This window comes from Cetorhinus maximus, chromosome 9 (genome assembly GCF_964194155.1).
Source record: "Cetorhinus maximus chromosome 9, sCetMax3.hap1.1, whole genome shotgun sequence".
NCBI lineage: Eukaryota > Metazoa > Chordata > Chondrichthyes > Lamniformes > Cetorhinidae > Cetorhinus > Cetorhinus maximus.
The window spans coordinates 56,910,000-56,930,561 of NC_135887.1; the positions used below are offsets into that span (position 1 = coordinate 56,910,000).

At 41.9% G+C, this 20,562-nt stretch overlaps 1 protein-coding gene across 1 annotated transcript in view; it reads left to right on the forward strand.

Annotated features, from left to right (window-relative positions):
- Positions 1-20,562, forward strand: part of sumf2 (sulfatase modifying factor 2) — a 62,890-nt gene that overhangs the window by 21,691 nt on the left and 20,637 nt on the right. The window contains 2 exon segments of the mRNA XM_078548770.1: positions 2,050-2,200; positions 5,917-5,972. Of these exon segments, the coding sequence (XP_078404896.1) occupies positions 2,050-2,200; positions 5,917-5,972 (207 nt within the window).

Below are 20,562 nucleotides of genomic sequence, written 5' to 3' on the forward strand. Positions count from 1 at the left end.
TTCAATAATGGAGTTACGTTTGCTATCTTCTAATCTAATGGGACCTTCCCCGAATCTAGGGAATTTAGGAAAATTAAAATCAGTGCATCAACTATCTCACTAGACACTTCTTTTAAGACCCCAGGATGAAATCCATCACGCCCAGGCACTTATCAGTCTGCAGTTCCAACAATTTACTCAGAACCACTTCTCTGGTAATTGTGATTTTCCTGACTTCCTCCCTCCCTCCCTTCCATTTCCTGGTTTATAGCTGCTTCTGGGATGTTGCTTACATCCTCTATAGTGAAAACTGATGCAAAATACCTGTTCAATTCATCTGCCATCTTCTTGTTTTATATTATCCATAACATTATTTCATTATATTGCCCAACTTCACCCCTATCTCAGCTCATCTGCTGCTGAAACCATCTTCCATGGCTTTGTTACCTCTAGACTTGACTGTTCCAAACTATTCCTGGTTGGTGTCCCACATTCTGTAATGTCTGTAAAACTTGAAGTTATCCAAAACCCTGGTGCTTGTGTCTTAACTGTGCATGCTGACCCTTTGAAATCCAAACAACTCCTTCATTTATATAAAGATGCAAATTTCCCTCACACCTTATATGCTCAGACAGCCTCCAAGTTTACTCATTAGCATTTCAAGTACCCTTCTCCACCTAACTTCTTTTGATAATTTCAAGCTTGCAGTCTATCTAATTCCAATGTAATTAAATCATGCAGACAGAACCATCTACACTCACACTCATAATCTACTTTACAGTAAACACAAATAATATTATGAAAATTATTATACATCCGTAAGTTGTTGTCGCAGTCTTTGGCTGGGTCAGGTGGTGATTTGAAATAGCAGCAAGCTATTGAGGAAATTGTTCATGTTTTCGGAGGGGTACTCTAGTTAGACTGAAAATAGACCCCAGCCCCCACCAATTATCTCCCCTGGGATGTGGACAGGGTCTGAACAGCAGCCTAGCATATCTAAACTGACTCAATTATAAATAGTTACTCATTTCACATCGTGTCAATGTCACAGACTATGCAAACTAGAAATACCAGAGCAGTCGTTGTTGAAGGGCGCGGGAGGAATTTTCCTGGAGAATCAGAGGCAGGCAGGATGTCAGATTTGTGTCAAACTGTGGGCAGGAGGAAGCAGACTAAGCATTTCCCGTTCCACTTCCCTCACCCCGCCAGAAATCATAAAATCCAGCCCTGTGTTACAGATGAAGGATATTTAATGGGTACCAGTAAAAAATGTCAACGGCTGCTGCCTTACCATCTCCCAGCCATACCATTGTATACGGAATTCTTGGAGACAGAGGTCTCAAATGGGTCTCAAGGTCTCAGCCTTGCAGTGGGCCTCGCTGTACTGAGCTCTGGAATCTGAATTGGATGGTGAATGCTGAAGTAATGAGCGGGATCCAAACCTGGAGGTGTTCCCAATGCTCTCAACGAAGTTGTCTATTATTATCATCTTAAGCACTGACTTGCTCATGGAATGAATTTTAAGATTGACAACAGTTCACCCATTTGTACACATCAGACTGTTTTGAATCAAGCAGCTGGTGGTGAAAGTCAGCTTCAGAAACGTAGAGCAAGTGTTAGCACATGTGAGCCTTGCACACTATTTCCTGCTGCCACCCATGCTGAGTAGAGGTTGGACACTTGTTACAAGAAGGGAGAGTTGAGAACACTTACTATGATGCAGCTCTGGCAGTGACCTGCTTTATCAGGTACCACAAGTTACCCAAGGGAGGGAATGGGTCAACCTGAGATTTCTCTGTACCCTTGGTTAACCTTAGCTGCTCCACCTCTGTGTACTTAGAGGGGTTGCTTGCTGTATTCTGGTTGTTCTTCATTAAAAATTGTTAGGTTTAGATTTTCAGCACACACAAATAACCAACTGTAACACAATGGTGGTTTTGGGATGTGCAATTAGACATTACAATTTTAATATTTAACAGATTTTGTGATTTTACAGGATGTTCATAAATTGAAAGCTTAATTTGCAACTAAACCATGTGAATAATCAAACTATATTATGATTGCTTTAAGCCAGCAGGCCCTGGCTCTGGAATTAAAGGGAAACTGCAGTACCCAGTGGTGCAGGTGAGCTGGATTGATGCCAAAGCCTTCTGTGAGTGGAAGGGGATGCGATTGCCCACTGAGGAAGAGTGGGAGTTTGCTGCTCGAGGGGGTCTGGAAGGTATGATCGCACGCCATTAACATTGTTGTTACGTGGAGTTTCAGTTCATAATTTTTTCAGATACATCAGTGATCAGATGACAATGTTGAAATGCATATCTTTATGTTCAGCTAATTATGATAATTCAGATCATGGAATCATACAGCACTGGAGACTACCATTTGGCCCAAGCACTATCGAATTAGATCCACTGCCCTACGTTTCTCAGCTGCCCTGCAAAGTTCACCATTTCAGGTACTAATAAGGAGGTGGTATCGGATAGGCTGCCTGTACTTAATGCTGATGAGGCACCAGGACCAGATGAGATGCTGAGGGGGTGTGTGGAAATTACAGAGGCATTGGTCATCATTTTCCAGCCTTCCTTGGACTTGGGGGTGGTGCCAGAGGACAGGAGAATTGCAGTGTTACACCCTCGTTCAAAAAGTTATAAAGATAAGCTCAGCAACTATGGGCCAGACAGTTTAACCTGAGTGGTAGGGAGGCTTCTAAAAATGAAAATTTGGGACAAAATTAGAAGTCACTTGGGAAAATGTGGAAAGTCAATATGGATTTGTTAAGGGCAAATCATGTTTAACTAATTTGCTGGAGTTTTTTGTTGAGGTAGCAGAGAGGGTTGATGAGGGTAATGTTGTTGATGTGTGTACAAAAACTTACAGAAGGCATTTGATAAAGTACCACACAACAGATTTGTGAGCAAAGTTATAGCTCAAGGAATAAAAGAGGCAGTAGCAACATGAATACGAAATTGGCTGAGTGACAGGAAACAACGAGTAGTAGTCAATGGGTGTTTTTTGGAGTGGAGGAATGTTTGTAGTGGAGTTCCCCAGGAGTTAGTGTTGGGACCCCTGCTGCTCTTGATATATATTACTGACCTAAACCTTGGTGTATAGGGCACAGTTTCAAAATTTGTGGATGATGCAAAACATGCAACAATGAGTTCACTTGCTAACCAATCAGCACTCTCTTCTCATGCTGTATAAATTGTTGTTCCCTTTACAATTGGTATTCTTGAGAATCTGTCCTGTTGAGTGCCAGACAGCATGCCTCTTTTTTTTCAGCAAAACTCAAGTTCTGTACTACCAAATGACTAATCATAACAGTTACAGAAATTATGATATGGTTACATAATAGATTACAAAAGTAGGGAGATCATGTTGGAGTTGTATAGAACCTTGGTGAGGCCACAGCTGGAGTACTGTGTGCAGTTCTGGTCGCCACATTATAGGAAGGATGTGATTTCACTGGACGGGGTGCAGAGGAGATTCACCAGGATGTTGCCTGGGATGAAACATTTAAGTTATGAAGAGAGGTTGGATAGACTTGGGTTGTTTTCGTTGGAGCAGAGAAGACTGAGGGGCGACCTGATTGAGGTGTTCAAGATTATGAGGGACATGGACAGTGTGGATAGGGAGCAGCTGTTCCCCTTAGTTGAAGGGTCAGTCACAAGGGAGCATAAGTTCAAGGTGAGGGGCAGGAGGTTTAGGGGGGGATGTGAGGAAAAGCTTTTTTACCCAGAGGGTGGTGACGGTCTGGAATGCACAGCCTGGGAGGGCGGTGGAGACGGGTTGCCTCACATCCTTTAAAAAGTACCTGGACGAGCACTTGGCACATCATAACATTCAAGGCTATGGGCTAAGTGCTGGTAAATGGGATTAGGTAGGTAGGTCAGGTGTTTCTCACGTGTCGGTGCAGACTCGATGGGCCGAAGGGCCTCTTGTGCACTGTGAGATTCTGTGATTCTGTTACAGCACAGAAGGAAACCCTTCAGCCTGTCATTTTTTGTGCTGGCCCTCTGATGGATCATATCACCAGTGCCATTCCTCTGTCTTACCTGTAGCCCTGCAAATTTTTCCTTTTCAATTAATGATCCAATTCGCTTTTTAAAGCCTCAATTGAACCTGCATCCAACACTTTCAGGTACTCTTGGAAGCCCTTGAAATACTTTTGAAGTGTAGACACTGTTGTAATATTGGAAATGCAGCAGCTAATTTACACACAGGCTCCCACAAACAGCAATGGGATAATGATCAGATAATCTGTTTTTGTGATGTTGATTTTAAAATTCTCATCCTTGTTTTCAGGTTCCTCTGGCCAAGCCCTCTTCTTATCCCTATAATCTCCTCTAGCCCTACAACCCTCCGAGATATCTGGACTCCTCTAATTCTGGCCTCCTCTAATTCTGGCCTCCTGTGCATTCCCAATTATAACTGCTTCATTAGTGGTCATGCCCTCAGTTTCCTTGCTCCGAAGCACTGGATTTCCCTCCCTACACCTGTCCACCTTGCTTTTCTCCTTTTGACTTAGCTGGCTTGGTGTCATACTTTGTTTTATAATGCTCTTGTGAAGTGCTTTGGGAGACTTCATTACATTAAAGGTGCTATATAAATATAAGTTGTTGTTGATTGAGGGATAATATTGATCGAGAAACTGTGGAAATTTACCTGCTCTTGTTTGAAATAATATCATGGGATCTTTTACGTCCATTGACAGGGCAGATGGGCCCTCGCTTTAATTTTTTTTCTGGATGACAACACCTCTGACAGTGCAGCACCCCCTCAGTACTGCACCGGGGTGTCGGCCTTGTCCTCGGGTGGGACGTGAACACATAACCTTCTGTCTTAGAGGCAAGAGTGCTTCCTGCTGAGCCATGACTGAGAGCCTAGTCTGCGAATGTTGAAGGCATCCCAACTAATTTTAATCCCTTTCTCTGTCACCATCCGTGACACCCACTTTCATGCAAGTGTGATACCTGGACTATGTTCCAGTGCTGCAATAGAGTCAGTTACCCGCACTGCATTCCAAATGCTTTTTATCCCCGTTATCCATCCTAACTCTTTGTAAACTGGGATGTTTAGCTCCCAACCTGCTTTAGATTAAGCTATGTTACTTCTAATGCTACTTTACCAAATCCTCAAAGTGAGGTGGTCCACCTAGATCACCAATTTTATTCATAGTACACAAAACATCCTCTGTTTTACAATCTCATTCCTTTAAGACATTCCTCCTCCTGATCTGTTTTTCTACTATCTACATTTTCTTTCCAATTCAACCTGTAACAATCCCCTCCTCCTACCTAGCCTCCTACCTGCTCCACCTTCCTCTCTCTTTCATGACATTCTTCCTTTCCCCTCTGCCCTTGCCCTATTCTACCTCCTCGCTACACCCCACCTACAAACCCCCAGCGTCCTCCTAACCCCACTTCATTTGAAGAGTATAATTGGCCTGGACTCCCCATGCATAGTTTCACAAGGGACTGATATGTATGCATAATTCTCAATTACATTTTAATAAGTAGGGAGGGAAAGTTAGTTTCTTTTTTACTGGTTCCAGAGAGATTTTCCCAGCAACAGAAAATGCCACCCACTATTGATCTCAGGATTTGTCTATTATAGCTCGACAAGATCAGCAGCAACGCCTTATGGTCTAATTGGGGCCATAATAGTGACCACTGGTAGGTTAACCAATTGTCCACCAACAGCACAATAATTTTACATGAAACTGCTTGGCATAGCCAGTCTGTGTGGAGTCTATCCTCCACGTGAGCAGCTGCCCAGATCTCAAATGCTGAACTGTTTCCATATCGTTCATCTCTCCCTTTCCTTCAACCTTGGACTGCACTATGTAACATCCTCTCCTGATAAAACTGTGTAGCAACAAGGAACTCCTGTTAGTTTTACTCTATAATTTAAAATATTTTTTCTCCTTTCTGCTTTCAGGTAGAATATATCCTTGGGGAAACAAGTTTCAGCCAAATCGCACAAACCTCTGGCAGGTAGTGTGTTTTAAACAATTTTGATTGTAGTGGGCAAGTGCATTTTATGACCTGTAGCATATCAAGCTTCGAAGATTATTGAGCAAAGCTATAGGTGCAGACAGATAGAACACCAGCTTCTTTCCTGAAGTTGGGGCTCCAGCAGCGTCCAGTCCCTTAGCCAAGCTGCTATTTGTTCTATATGGGTCGAGGTGATGAGCAATATCAAGCTACCTGATTGAGGAGAGGATCACAGCTGACCTCAATCCTGTGCATGCATTTCCCAAGGGCATTGTTGGATATCCTCCTGGAGTGTGAACCCCGGTTGATTTTTTTGCTCTCCTCTCAAGAATAGTGAAGCCAATCGTAGCACCCAGCACATCAGCTAACTATACAGATTGGAATCCACAGCAAGCTGTGCATTTCCTTTGAGTGACCAGGAGAGTGGGTGAAAAGGGGACCCGGAGGCAGTAACTACCACCTAGTAGAACGAGTGAAAAGAGGACCCTGAGACAGTAACCACCACCTCGCAGAGCGGGTGAAAACAGGATCCTGAGGCAGTAACCACCACCTAGAAGAGCTATCCAATCCAGTCCAATCTGTGTCTCCAGAGTGATGTGGCCATGTCCTGAGAGTGAGAGAGGCCAAATTGGGCCAGCACAGGAAAACAGGTAAGTGATTGGTTGGTGAATATTTTGCATATTTGTCTTTAAAACTCATGTAATTTATTAGTAATTGTAAGGTTTTATTAGATGTAGCAAGGTTGTTGGGAGTAGCAGTGTTTATTAATTATAAATTGATGAAGAATAAATGAATTAATAATAAACATGATAGAGCAGATGACATGTTGTGACTACAGAATGTAGGACTCCCTGGATTCCTCGGTGATCCAGGACAAACATGTCTGCAGTAAGTGCCTGTGGCTTGAGGAGCTTTGAGTCATTGAGCTGGAGGCCGAGCTGCAGACACTGCAATGCATCAGGGAGGGGAAAAGTTACCTGGACACTTTGTACCAGGAGGCAGTCACATCCCTTAGGATAGGGTTTTCTGATTTAATCAGTGATCAGGGACAGGATGGTATGACTGCAAATGAGGCAGGAATGGGGACCCAGAAAGTAGAAGTGCAGGAGCATTAGCCTTGGCAATTGTCCAACAGGTTCAAGATTCTTGCAGTGTATGGATGAAAGTAGTGGTTGCAGGGTTGATGAGCAAACTGACCATGCCACCATGGTCTAAGAAATTATTCAAGCAGGGAGAGTTAATAGGAATGTAGTGGTAGTTGGGAACAATATAGTCAGGGGTATAGACACAGTTCTCTGCAGCTGAGAGCCGGAGTCCAGATGGCTGTGTTGCCTGCCCGGTGCAGGATTCAGGACCTTTGCTCTGGGCTGGAGAGGAACTTGCAGTGGGAGGGAGAGGATGCAGTGGTTGTGGTCCACATAGGCACCAAAGACATAGGTAGAACTAGGAAAGAGGTTCTGCTGTGGGAGTATGAGAAGCTCGGAGCTAAATTAAAAGGCAGAATCTCAAAGGTAATAATCTCTGGATTACTACCTGAGCTACGAGCAAATTGGCATAGGGTGAATCAGGTTAGAAAGCTGAATGCGTGGCTCAAAGATTGATGTGGGAGAAATAGGTTTCGATTCATGGGGCATTGACATCAGTACTGGGGAAAGTGGGAGCTGTATCATTGGGATTGTTTTCACCTGAACCTTGCTGGGACTAGTATTCTGGCTAGTCATATAACTGGGGCAGTAGAGAGGGCTTTAAACTAAATAGTGGAGGTAAGGGATCAAGTTTGAGAAGATGTGATAAATTAAATAGAGAAGACGAGGCAAAAGAGTAAGGTAGTAATAAGGGAAATGACAAGCAGAGCATGGCAGAAAGAGGCAGAGTGTTCAAACCTAAGAGTGCACCAGCAGACAAGGCTAGAAGTTACAAATAAAGTAAAGGGACAGAACCATCTGCACGTGGCATGCACAACAAAACAGATGAATTGACAGCACAAATAGAAATAAATATGTATGATCTGATAGCCTGAGAAATGGCTGCAGGATGACAAAGACGGACCTGAATATTCAAGGGTACATGACATTTAGGAAGGGCAGGAAGCTCGGGAAAGGCGGAGGGGTAGCTCTGTTAATTAAGGTTGACATTGGTGCAATAGAGAGAGAGAGAGAGAGAGAGAGAGATGACCTTAGTTCTGGAAATCAAGATGTAGAATCAGTTTGGGCAGAGATGAGGAATAGTGAAGGTAAGAAGTATTTTATAGACCCCCGAACAGTAACCATACTGTCGGACAGGGTATACAGGAAGAAATAACGAGGGCTTGTGAGAAAGGTATGGCGATAATCATGAGTGATTTTAATCTACATATTCATTGGACAAATTCAGACTTGCAATGGTAAACTAGATAATGAGTTATTGGGAGAATTTCTTGGCAGCACATTCTAGCACCAGCCTGACAGCACCAGATCCGGTAACATGCAATGAGACATGATGAATTAATCTCAGAGTGAAGGTGTCCCTAGGTAGCAGTGATCATAATAGGATTGAATTTCACATTCAGTTTGAGGGAGAAAGGAGTGGATTTAAGACTAGTGTGTTAAATTTAAATAAGGGCAATTATGAGGGCATGAAGACAGAGCTGGTTAAAGTGAACTGGGAAATTAGGTTAAGGGATACAAAAACAGAAAATGCTGGAAAAACGCAGGCCTGGCAGCATCTGTGGCGAGAGAAACATTTAACATTTTGAGTCCATCCGACTTCTTCAGAGCTAAAGAGAAGTAGAAATGTGATGGATTTTGTACTGTTTGAGGGTATGGGTCAGATACTGCAAAATGAAAGGCCAGGGATAGGTGGGACCTCAGTGTGGTGAAAAAGGATAAAAAATAAATTTTAAAAAATGAATAGATAAATAAAAATGAAGCAATAATTGGACTAAAAAATGGGTAAAGATGGAGCAGAGAGTTCATGGTCTGAAGTTGTTGACTTCACTCGTAAGTCTGGAAGGCTGTGAAGTACCTAATCGGAAGATGAGGTGCTGTTCCTCCAGTTTGCGTTGGGTTTCACTGGAACATTGCTTTTATTGATTGCACAATGTTCAGCACTGTTTGCGACTCCTCAGATACTGAAACCATCCATTTTCAAATGCAACAATACCTGGACAGTATCCAGGCTTGGGCTGACAAGTGGCAAGTAACATTCGTGCCACACAAGAGCCAGGCAATGACCATTTCCAACAAGAGATAATCTAACCAGAGAGAAATTAGAGTACCAGAGAAAGCTAGCGAGAAAAATAAAAGCTGTAAGAGTTTCTATAGGTATTTAAAAAGGAAGAGAGTAGAGTAAAGCGAGCATTGGTCCCCTGGAGAGTGAGAATGGGGAACTAATAATGGAAAATAAGGAAATGGATGAAATAAACAGATATTTTGCATCTGTCTCCACTGTAGAGGATGCAAATAACGTCTCAGAAATAATTGCACATCAGGTGGTGAAAGGGAGGGAGGAACTTAAAACAATTACAATCGCCAAGGAAAGGGTACTGAGAAAATTATTAGAACTAGAAGCTAACAACTGCCCAGGTCCTGATGGACTTCATCCTAGGGTTTTAAAAGAAGTGGCTGTTGAAATAGTAGATGTGTTGGTTTTAATTTTCCGAAATTCCCTAGATTCAAGAAAATAGTGAATGTGATTCCTCTATTCAAGAAAGGAAGGAAACAGAAAGTTGAAAACTATAGGCCAGTTAGCTTAACACCTATCGTAGGGAAATTGCTGGAATCTATTAAGGAGGTGATAGCGGAGCACTTAGAAAGTCTCAATATGCTCAAGCAGAGTCAACATGGTTTTGTGAAAGAGAAACCATGTTTAACTAACTTTTTGGGTTGTTTGAGGAAGTGACAAGCAACGTGGATGAAGGGGAACCTATTGATTTGCTGTACTTAGATTTCTAGAAGGCATTTGACAAGGTGCCACATCAAAGGTTCCTATGCAAAATAAGAGCTTATGGTACAGGAGGTAACATATAAGCATGGATAGAGGATTGGTTAGGTAACAGGAAGTGTAGTGTAGGGATAAATGGGTCTTTTTCAGGTTGACAAGATGTGATGAGTGAAGTGCATCAAGGATCAGTGCTGGGGCCTCAACTATTTACAATTTATATCACTGACTTCGATGAAGGGACTGAATGTATGGTTGCTAACTTTGCTGATGACACAAAGATAGATAAAAAAGTAAGTTGTGAAGAGGTAATAAGGAGTTTGCAAAGGGACATAGGTTAAGTGAGTGGGAAAGAAATGGGCAGATGGAGTATAATGCAGGAAAGTGTGAACTTGTCCACTTTGGCAGGAAGAATTGAAAATTAGCGTATTATTTAAATAGAGAGGGACTGCAGAACTCTGAGATACAGAGGGATCAGGGTGTGAATCAGGAAAAGTTAGTATGCAGGTACAGCAAGTGATTAGGAAGGAAAATTGAATAATGTTGTTTATTGCAAGGGGAATGGAATATAAAATTAGGGCTGTTTTGCTACAGTTGTACAGGGCATTGGTGAGACCACATCTAGAATACAGTGTACAGTTTTGGTCTCCTTATTTAAGAAAGTATGTAAATGCGTTCGAAGCAGATCAGATAAGGTTGATACCTGGGCTGGTGGCGAAGGGTCATCTTATGATGAAAGGTTAGACAGGCTGGGCCTGTATCCATTGGAATTGTATCCATTGTTCTGTTGAAGGGTCATGAGGACTCGAAACGTCAACTGTACTCTTCTCCGCCGATGCTGCCAGACCTGAGTTTTTCCAGGTATTTTTTATTTTTTGTTTTCCATTGGAATTTAGAAGATTGAGAGGTGACCTTATTGAAACATATAAGATCTTGAGGGACTTGACAGGGTGGATGCTGAAAGGATGTTTCCCCTTGTGGGAGAGACTAGAACTAGGGGACACAGTTTAAAAATAAGGGGTCTCCCATTTAAGATGAAGATGAGACACAGTTTTTTCTCTCAGAAGGTTATGAATCCTTGGAACTCTTCCTCCAAGATTGGCGGAGGCAGTGTCAATGAATATTTTTAAGGCAGAGGTAGATAGATTCTTGACTAAGAAGGGAGTCAAAGGTTATTAGGGATAGACAGAATGCGGAGCTGAGGCCACAATCGGATCAACCATGATCTTCTTGAATGGTGGAGCAGGCTTAAGGGGCCGCATAGCCTACTCCTCCTAATTTGTAATGTCTGACATTAATAGTCGCTTGGTAGTACAGAACTTGAGTATTGCTGAAAAACAGAGACATGCTGTTGAATCTTTTCATCTTGCATTCATCAGGACAGATATATGAATGCCAAATTTCAAGGGGAACGGCAGTTTATCTTGCATGAGAAAAGAGGTGCTGATTGGTTGGCAAGTTGGCTCTGAATGGTCGCGATGTTGGACCTGCCCTCTGCAGGCAAAAGGAATATGTCCTGACGTTGCACCTTTTTTGAATAAACAAAAGACAATAGCTCCCTTGTGCATTTGCCATGGTAATGTCTCAACCAATCAGAGCCGACTTACTATCAATCAGTATTCCTTTTATCATGCAGTATAAATTGTTGTTCCCTTTGAAATTTGGTACTCTTGTGTCTATCCTGGTGAGTGCAAGACAAAAAGCTTGACAGCTTGTCTCTTTTTTCAACAATGTAATTTCTATATATACCTAATGAAGTCTTGACTTGATGAATACACAGCAGACATTCGATTTCTAATTGCAAAGCTGTAACAATTGAAAATGTGGCTTCAGAGGCATCAAAATTGCAAGGCACCCACTTCAGAGAGCTCATGTTTCAGGACAAAGAATTACTGATAGACTGAATAAGCACTATTTTGATTATCTGCCAAACATTCAACTGATTGAACATGAAAACTGTTTGATCCAGCCAGTGACTGCCACTTAGGTATAGGATGCACCCTGAAACTGTTCAATATATTTTCAAAGGAACTATTGTTAAACTGGGCAAAGAAATTGCTTCAATGTTTTGTGAACATCATTTAAGCTGTCAACTTGATATTTTGTTCTCTCGCAAGCTGCCCAGCTTGACCACAATGCTTCTTAAAACCCATATGCCCAGAGTTAGTCACAAAGCACGTGAACTACTACTGCTCTGCTTTGACAATTACTCCATATCTTTTCTTCCCTAACCCAGTCTCCCCTCAGTTTCAGCTATGTCTCCCTCCCTTCAAACTTTGATCTTCTAATCTTCATAATAGTCTTAGTTGGTTGTTGTTTCTGTCCCTCTTGATAGGTTCAGTGCCTCTATTTGTTCTGGTTAGGCATCCTCACTTTGCCTTCCAAGTTGCAGTTTTGTCCCAATTGTATTCTTAGCTTTGGAAGTTTTCTCCTCTTGCCCCATTCCTTTGGGCTTAGATTCTCCAATCTCCTTCTCATCCCCCTTTTTATCATCTCCCAAAAGTCTTTCTACCTCACTTTTATTACATTGTTATCCATGCATATTTCCACCTAGTCTCACCATACTGATCTTGCCCTTGAAGCCTGCCACCTTTTCTTTGATCGTTTCCAAAAATCATCATCTTTCATGGGATTGATCATCGCTGGGAAGGCCGGCATTTATTGTTCATCCTGATTGCTCTTTGGAAAGTTATGGTAAGCCGCTGCCTTGAACAACTGCAGTCCATCTGGTGTAGGTGCAGCCGTGGTACTGTTACGATGAGTGTTCCAGGTTTTGGCGCAGTGACAGCGAAGGAACGGCGATATAGCTGCAAGTCAGAGTGGTGTGTGACATGGAGGAGAACTTCCCATGTATTTGCTGCCTGTGGGAGTGGTTACGGGTTTAGAAGGTGCTATTGAAGAAGGCATGGTGAGTGGCTGCAGTGTTATCGTGTAGATGATACACATTGCTGCCACTGTGTGCCAGTGAATTTTTATGATGGTGGATAGGGTATTTATCAAGTGGGCTGCTTTGTCCTGGATGGTGTTGTGCTACTTGAGTGTTGTTGGAGCTTCGCTCATCCAGGCAAGTGGAGAGTATTCCTTGGATGTGGTGGACAGGTTTTGGGGAGTCAGAAGGTGAGTTACTTGCCGCAGAATTCCCAGCCTCTGACCTGCTCTTGTAGCCGTATGTATGTATGGCTAATCCAGTTCAGTTCCTGGCCAATGGTTAAACCCCGCCCCCCCCAAGATGTGATCATAGGGGATCCAGAGATGATAACGCCATTGAACATCAAGGGGAAATGGCTAGATTCTCTCTTGTTGGAGATGTCATTGCCTGGCACTTGTGTGGCGCAATTGTTACTTGCCACTCATCAACCTAAGCCTGAATGTTGTCCAGGTCTAACTGCAAATGGAGGTGGATTGTTTCTATTCGAAGAGTTATGAGTGGTACTGAATATTGTGCAATCATCATCAAACATCCCAACATCTGACCTTACGATGGAGTAGCTGAAGATGTTTGGGCCTAGGATACTACCTGAGGAAATCCTTCATCGCTGTTGTGGGGCTGAGATTATTGGCCTCAAACAAGTAAAGTCATTTTACTTTGTGCTAGGTATGACTCCAATCAATGGAGAATTTTCCCACAATTCCCACTTAATTTTGCTAGGGCTCCTTGATGTCAAGGGCAGTCAATTGCACCTCATCTCTTGAATTCAGATTTTTTTTTGTCCATGTTTGGACATAGGTGATAATGAAGTCTGGGGCTTTGCTGCCCTGATAGAACCCAGAAATATAAAAACCGACAGTAAGAGTTTTTATATATATTTAAAAAAGAAAAGAGTTAACAAAGTGAGCGTTGGTCCTTTAGAAAGTGAGTCTGGAGAATTGATAATGGAAAACAAGGAGATGGCAGATGAATTGAACAGGTATTTTGCATCAGTTTTCACTATAGAGGATACAAGTAACATCCCGGAAACAGCTATATACCAGGAAATGGAAGTGGGGAAGGAAGTCAGGAAAATTACAATCACCAGAGAAGCGGCACTGAGTAAATTGTTGGAGCTGCGGGCTGTCAAGAGCCTGGCTGCTGATGGACTTCACCTTGGGGTCTTAAAAGAAGTATCTAGTGAGATAGTTGATGCATTGGTTTTAATTTTCCTAAACACCCTAGAATCGGGGAATGTTCCATTAGATTGGCAGATAGCAAATGTAACTCCATTATTCAAAAAGGGTGGGAGACCGAAAGCGGGAAACTACAGGCCAGTTAGCTTAACGTTTTCCCTGTGACAGATGTTAGAAGCTATTATTAAAGAAGTTATAGCAGGGCTCTTGGATAAGCTCAAGGTCATCAGGGCAGAGTCAACATGGTTTTATGAAAGCGAAATCATGTTTAACCAACTTAATGGAGTTCTTTGAGGAAAAGAGGAATAAGAATATCCCCATCTCCTGAACCATTAACAACACATCCAGACAATCACCCGGGTGTGGAACAAGCTATTAGATGCAATCACTTTGGACACTGGACCCTGGCTGAGAAAGTGAACTCTACCAGCCATAATCTAAAGATGTCTAAATGATGGACCTGGAATCAACTTATGTCCATGTTTGGGTAACTGGTCAGTTTGTGAGGGGAGATCATGTGATGAACCAACTAACACTCTTTTGTAGTTTTAAGAAACTACATTTCTCTAAGCCAGTGAGAACAGAAGGAGGAGGCCAGTTTTGCATGCGTGTGCGTGCACGCTCTTCAATGTATAAGCATGTGAGAGCTGGAGAGTTTTGAAAAATTTTTATTTAGATGAGGTATTAAGTACAACAGACCAGTCTGAATGGCTGCCTCCTGTACTCTAAATAACTATGACTCTAATAAATACTATTCTCTTTTAAAGCTTACAAAAAAATCTGTGTGTGCCTTTTACAGTCACAGCACTTAAACAGTTAAACACTCACTGAAATAGCAAGCGTACTCTTGACCGCAGCAAGTTTGTTTAGCAAGCGAGGAATGGGTAAAGTGGGGAGCTATTCTACCTCCTCACCTGACTGTAATAGAAGAAATTTCCCCTCATCTCAGTCTTAAATGATCGTTTCCTTTTCCTGAGACTGTACCCTATGTTTTAGATTCCCAAGTCAGGGAGATAATTTTTACCCTCTCAAGCCCCTTCAGAATCTTGTATGTTTCAATGAGATGACCTCTCATTCTTCTAAACTCCAGATAATATAGGGCCAATTTACTCAGCCTCTCGCCACAGGACAACCCTTTCATTCCAGGGACCAATCTAGTGAACCTTTGCTGTACAGCCTCCAAAGCAATTATATCCTTTCTTAAATATCGAGACCAAAATTGCACACAATTGCCCCGTTTATGCCTACTCTTTAATTCCTGTGTGGTTTCACCATAGCGCTGTACAATTGTAGCGAGACTTCTTAATTCTTGTACTCCAATCCCCTTGTAATAAAGTTAAGATGCCATTTGCCTTCTGAATTATTTGTTGTACCTGCATGCTAATTTTGTGCAAGTACATCCAAGTTCCTCTGAACATCTGTATTTACAAGTCACACGCCTTTAAAAAAATTCTGCTTTTCTATTCCAACAACCAAAGTGAAAAACCTCTCACTTCCCCACATTAAACTCCATCTTGTTGCCCACTCACTTAACCTGTCTGTATCTCTACAGCCTCTCTGTGTCCTCCTCACAGCTTACATTTCCACCTAGCTTTGTATTGTCAGCAAACTTGGATACATTGGTCTGAGTAATTTATTTGATGTAACTAGCTGAGGCCCTAACAGTGATCCTTGCAGCGCTCCACTAGTCATAGCCTGCCAATTTGAAAATGGGTCATTTTCAAATTGGCCGTCTTTCTTTCCTGGGCCCTAATGAATCCTCTACCCGTGTTCATATATCACCCCTTATCTTGCCCATTAATCTTTTGTGTGGCACCTTATCGAATTCTTTTTCGAATTCCAAGTATACCATATCCACTGGTCCTGCTTTATCTACGCTGCTCTGATAAATTTGTCAAACATGATTTGCCTTTTGTAAAACCATGTTGACTTTGTATGATTATACTATGATTTTCTAAGTGTATTGTTAAGACTTGCTGATGACTGATGTCAGGCTAAGTGGCCTGTCGTTCCCTGTTTTCTCTCTCTTTCTTGAATAGTGGTGTTACATTTGCCAATTTTCAATCTGCTGGGACTAATCCAGAATCTAGGGAATTTTGGAAAGTTATTGTCAGCATATTGACTATCTCTGTAGCTATTTTTTTCGAACATTAGAATGTAGGCCATCAGGTCCTGGGGATTTGTTGGATTTTAATCCCTTAGTTTTCCCTAGTACTTTTTCTCTGATTTTAATTTCCTCACTCTTTTTAGTACCTAGGTTACTCTTTATTCCTGGTATACAACTTGTGTCTTCTACTGTGAAGACAGACAAATATTTATTCAATGTCTTTGCCATTTCTTCCTTCCCCATAATTTTTTCTGTTTCTGCTTCTAAGGGACCAGTGTTTACTTTAGTTACTCTCTTCCTTTTTATATACTTGTAAAAGCTCTTACAATCTTATTTTATGTTCCTGTCTAATTTGCTGCTGCTGAAGGCCCACAGAGCCTCATATTCATTCTCATATTCCGTTTTTCCCCTTTTTATTTTGGTGGCCCTTTGGTTTCTAAAACACTTCCGATCCTCAGACTTGCTACTATTGTTTGTAATATTTTAAGCCTTTTCTTTTAATCTAATAGTTCTTTAGCTTCCTGAGTAAACCATGACTGGATCTTTCTCGCTGAGTTTTTGCTTCTCAATAGATTATTTTTGTTGAACGTTTTGAATTGTTTGTTTAATTGTTTCCCATTGTTTATTTACTGCCATGCCTTTTGGTCCATTTACCCACTCAACCTTAGCCAGCTCTCTCCTCATACTTATGTAATTGGCTTTAAGATTCTTGTCTGCCCATACTGACACTATCTGATCTTCTGAGCCAAGATCCTTTTTCACTAATGTCTTTATGTTACCTTTTACTATCAGGGCTACCCCACCTCCTTTGCCATTCTGCCTGTCTTTTTGAAATGTTGTGTACCCTAGAATATTTATTTCCCAAACTTGGTCACCATCACTTATCCCTATTTATGCCTCTACTTCATCTATCTTATTGTGGATGCTTCTTGCATCTGTCCCAGATAAAGAGCCTTTTAATTTTATTTTTTTAAACTATTGTTCCCTGCGTAGACATTACTCGATGATGCACAATTATTGTTAAACTCTGTCCCTTCCTTCCCATTCTGCTTATCTTCACTTGCACCACTACACTGATCTGTTGCCTCAACTTTTCCTTTTGGATTTCTAAATCTTCCTTCACTCTTCCCTCCCCTCCCTCTGATTGTTTAAAGCCCGATCCACAGATCTAGTTGTATGATTCGATAGGCCACTGCTCTCGGCTCAATTTAAGTGGAGTCCACCCCAACAGAACATCTCTCTCTGCCCTGAGTGCTGGTGCCCCATGAATCAAAACCCCTTCTTCCCACACCACTCTTTAAGCCATGCATTTAATTCTGTAATTTGCTTGATCACTACTAATCAGTTGGTATGTGGCTCAGGGAACAATCCAGACATTATTTCCTTTGCAATTTTGAGGTTTAATTTGGACCCTAACACACTCAGCAGAATGTCATTCCTAGTTCTATCCATGTCTTTGGTTCCTACATGGACCACAACAACTGGATCCTTCCCCTCCCACTCCAAGTTCGTCTCCAGCCGAGAGGGGATGTCCTTAACCATAGTACCAGTCAGGCAACACAACCTTCGGAGCTCCCTGTCACGGCTACAGAGAACAGTATCTATCCCTCCTGAATATACTGCCCGCTATCACTACCATTGGTTGGTTGTGGGATCACTTAGCTCTGTATAGAATGCTGCTCCCAGTGTTTAGCATGCAAGTAGTCCTGTGTTACAGCTTCACCAGGTTGACATCTCATTTTTGGTATGCCTGGTGCTGTTCCTGGCATGCGATCCTGCACTCTTCATTGAACCCAGTTGGTCTTCTGGCTTGCTGGTGGTGGTAGAGTGGGGGATATGAACATAAGAAATAGGAACAGGAGTAGACCATTCGGCCCCTCGAGCCTGCTCCGCCATTCAATAAGATCATGACTGATCTTGTGTTTCGACTTCCACATTCCCATCTGACCCTGATAACCTTTGATTCCCTTGCCTAACAAGAATCTATCTATCTCTGCCTTAAAAATATTCAATGACCCCGCCTCCACCACCTTCTGAGGCAGAGAATTCCAAAAAAGTTGCACAACCCTCAGAGAAAAAAATTCTCCCCATCTCTGTCCTAAAAGGGCAACCCCTAATTTTCAAACAGTGCCCCCTAGTTCTGGACTCACCCACAAGAGGAAACATCCTTTTGACCTCCACCTTGTCAAGGCCATTCAGGATCTTGTATACTTCAATCAAATCACCCCTACCTCTTCTAAACTCCAGTGGAAACAAGCCCAGTCTGTCTAGCCTTTCCTCATAAGGCAACCCACTCATTCCAGGTATCAATCCAGTAAACCTTCTCTGAACCTTTAAATAAGGAGACCAAAACTGCATAGAATGTTCGAGGTGTGGTCTCACCAATACCCTGTATAACTAAAGCATAACATCCTTACTTTTATGCTCAATTCCTCTCGTAGTAAAGGATAGCATCCCATTAGCCTTCATAATTACTTCCTTTTAATCCTTTAATAATGCTGTACCTGCATACTAACTTTGTGACTCGTACTCGAACGCCTAGATCCCTCTGCACCTCAGAATTATGCAGCTGTTCTCCTTTTAAGTAATATTCTGCTTTTTTGTGCTGCCTGCCAAAGTGAACAAGTTCACATTTTCCCATATTAAACTCCATTTGCCAGATCTTTGCCCACTCACTCAACCTATCTGTATCCATCTGTAACCTCCTCATGTCCTCTTCACAATATACTTTCCTACTTATCTTTGTGTCATCTGCAAATTTAGTTACCATGTCTTCACTCCCCTCATCTAAGTCATTGATGTAAATTGTAAAAAGTTGAGGCCCCAGTACAGACCCCTTTAGGATGCTACACCCTGCCAATCAGAAAAAGACCCATCTGTGCATACCCTGTGCATTTTGCCAGCCAGCCAATCTTCTATCCATGCTAATATGTTACCCACTATACCATGTGCTTTTATTTTCCGTAAGAACTCGTTGATGTGGCACCTTATCAAATACCTTCTGAAAATCCAAGTACAGTACGCCTACAGGCTACCCTTTATCCACTGCGCGTGTTACTCCTTCAAAAAACTCTAATAAATTGGTTAAACATGATTTTCCGTTCACAAAACCGTGCTGACTCTTCCCAATTGCCTTGAGCTCTTCCAAGTGCCCAGCTATAACCTCCTTAACGATCGATTCTAATAACTTCCCCATGACAGACGTCAAGCTAACTGGCCTATAGTTTCCTGTTTTCTGCCTCCCTCCCTTCTTGAATAGAGGGGTTTGCTACTTTCCAGTCTGATGGAACCTTTCCAGATTCTAGCGAATTTCAGCAAATTAGTACTAGCGCATCGACTACTCATTAGCCACCTCTTTTTCAGACCCTAGGATGTAGTCCATTGGGACCTGGACACTTGCCAGCCTGCAGCTCCATCTATTTACTCAGTACCATTTTTCTAGTGATTTCAATTTCACAAAGTTCCTTTCTCCTTTCACCTCCTAATTTGTGGCTATTACTGGAATGTTTTTTGTATTGTTTATGGTGAACACAGAAGCAAAATATTTGTTCATTTCTTCTACCATTTCCTCATCATCTTCTATTAACTCCCCACTGTCACACTCTAGAGGACCAACACTCGCTTTACTTACTCTTTTCCTTTTTAAATACCTGTAGAAACTCTTGCTATCCGTTTATACATTTTTAGCTAGCTTCCTCTCATACTCTAATTTCTTTCTCCTGATTAACCTTTTAGTCATTTTCTGCCATTCTTTATATTCTGTCCAATCATCTGTCCTGCCACTCATCTTTGCGGAGTTGTATGCTTTTTCCTTAAGTTTGATGCTTTCCTTAACATCTCTAGTTAAGCATGGATGGTGAGTCCATGCCCCTTAGAATTTTTCTTTATAGTAGGAATGTACTTATTCTGAATACTCTGAAATATCCCCTTAAATGTTAATCTTAAAAATAGCCTCAAGGCTATGGGCCAGGTGCTGGTAAATGGGATTAGGTAGGTAGGTCAGGTGTTTCTCACGTGTTGGTGCAGACTTGATGGGCCAAAGGGCCTCTTCTGCACTGTGTGATTCTGTGAAATGTCTGCCACTGCTTCTCTATTGATCTATCCTCGCCTAGTCTTCCAGTTCACTTAAGCTAGCTCAGCTTTCATCCCCATAGTTGCCCTTATTTAAGTTTAAGATACTAGTCTTAGACCCACTCTTCTCTCTTTGAGATTGGAGGTAAAATTCAATCATATTGTAGTTGCTGCTACCTAGGGGTGCCTTTTCTGTGAGGTTATTAATTAATCCTGTCACATTACACAATACCAAATCTAATATAACTTGCCCTCTAGTTGGTTCCAGAACATGCTGCTCTAAGAAACTATCTCAAAAGTATTCTAAGAACTCCTCACTCAGGCTACTACTGCTAATCTGATTTTTCCAGTTTGTATAGATTAAAATCACCGTTTATTATTTATTGCCGT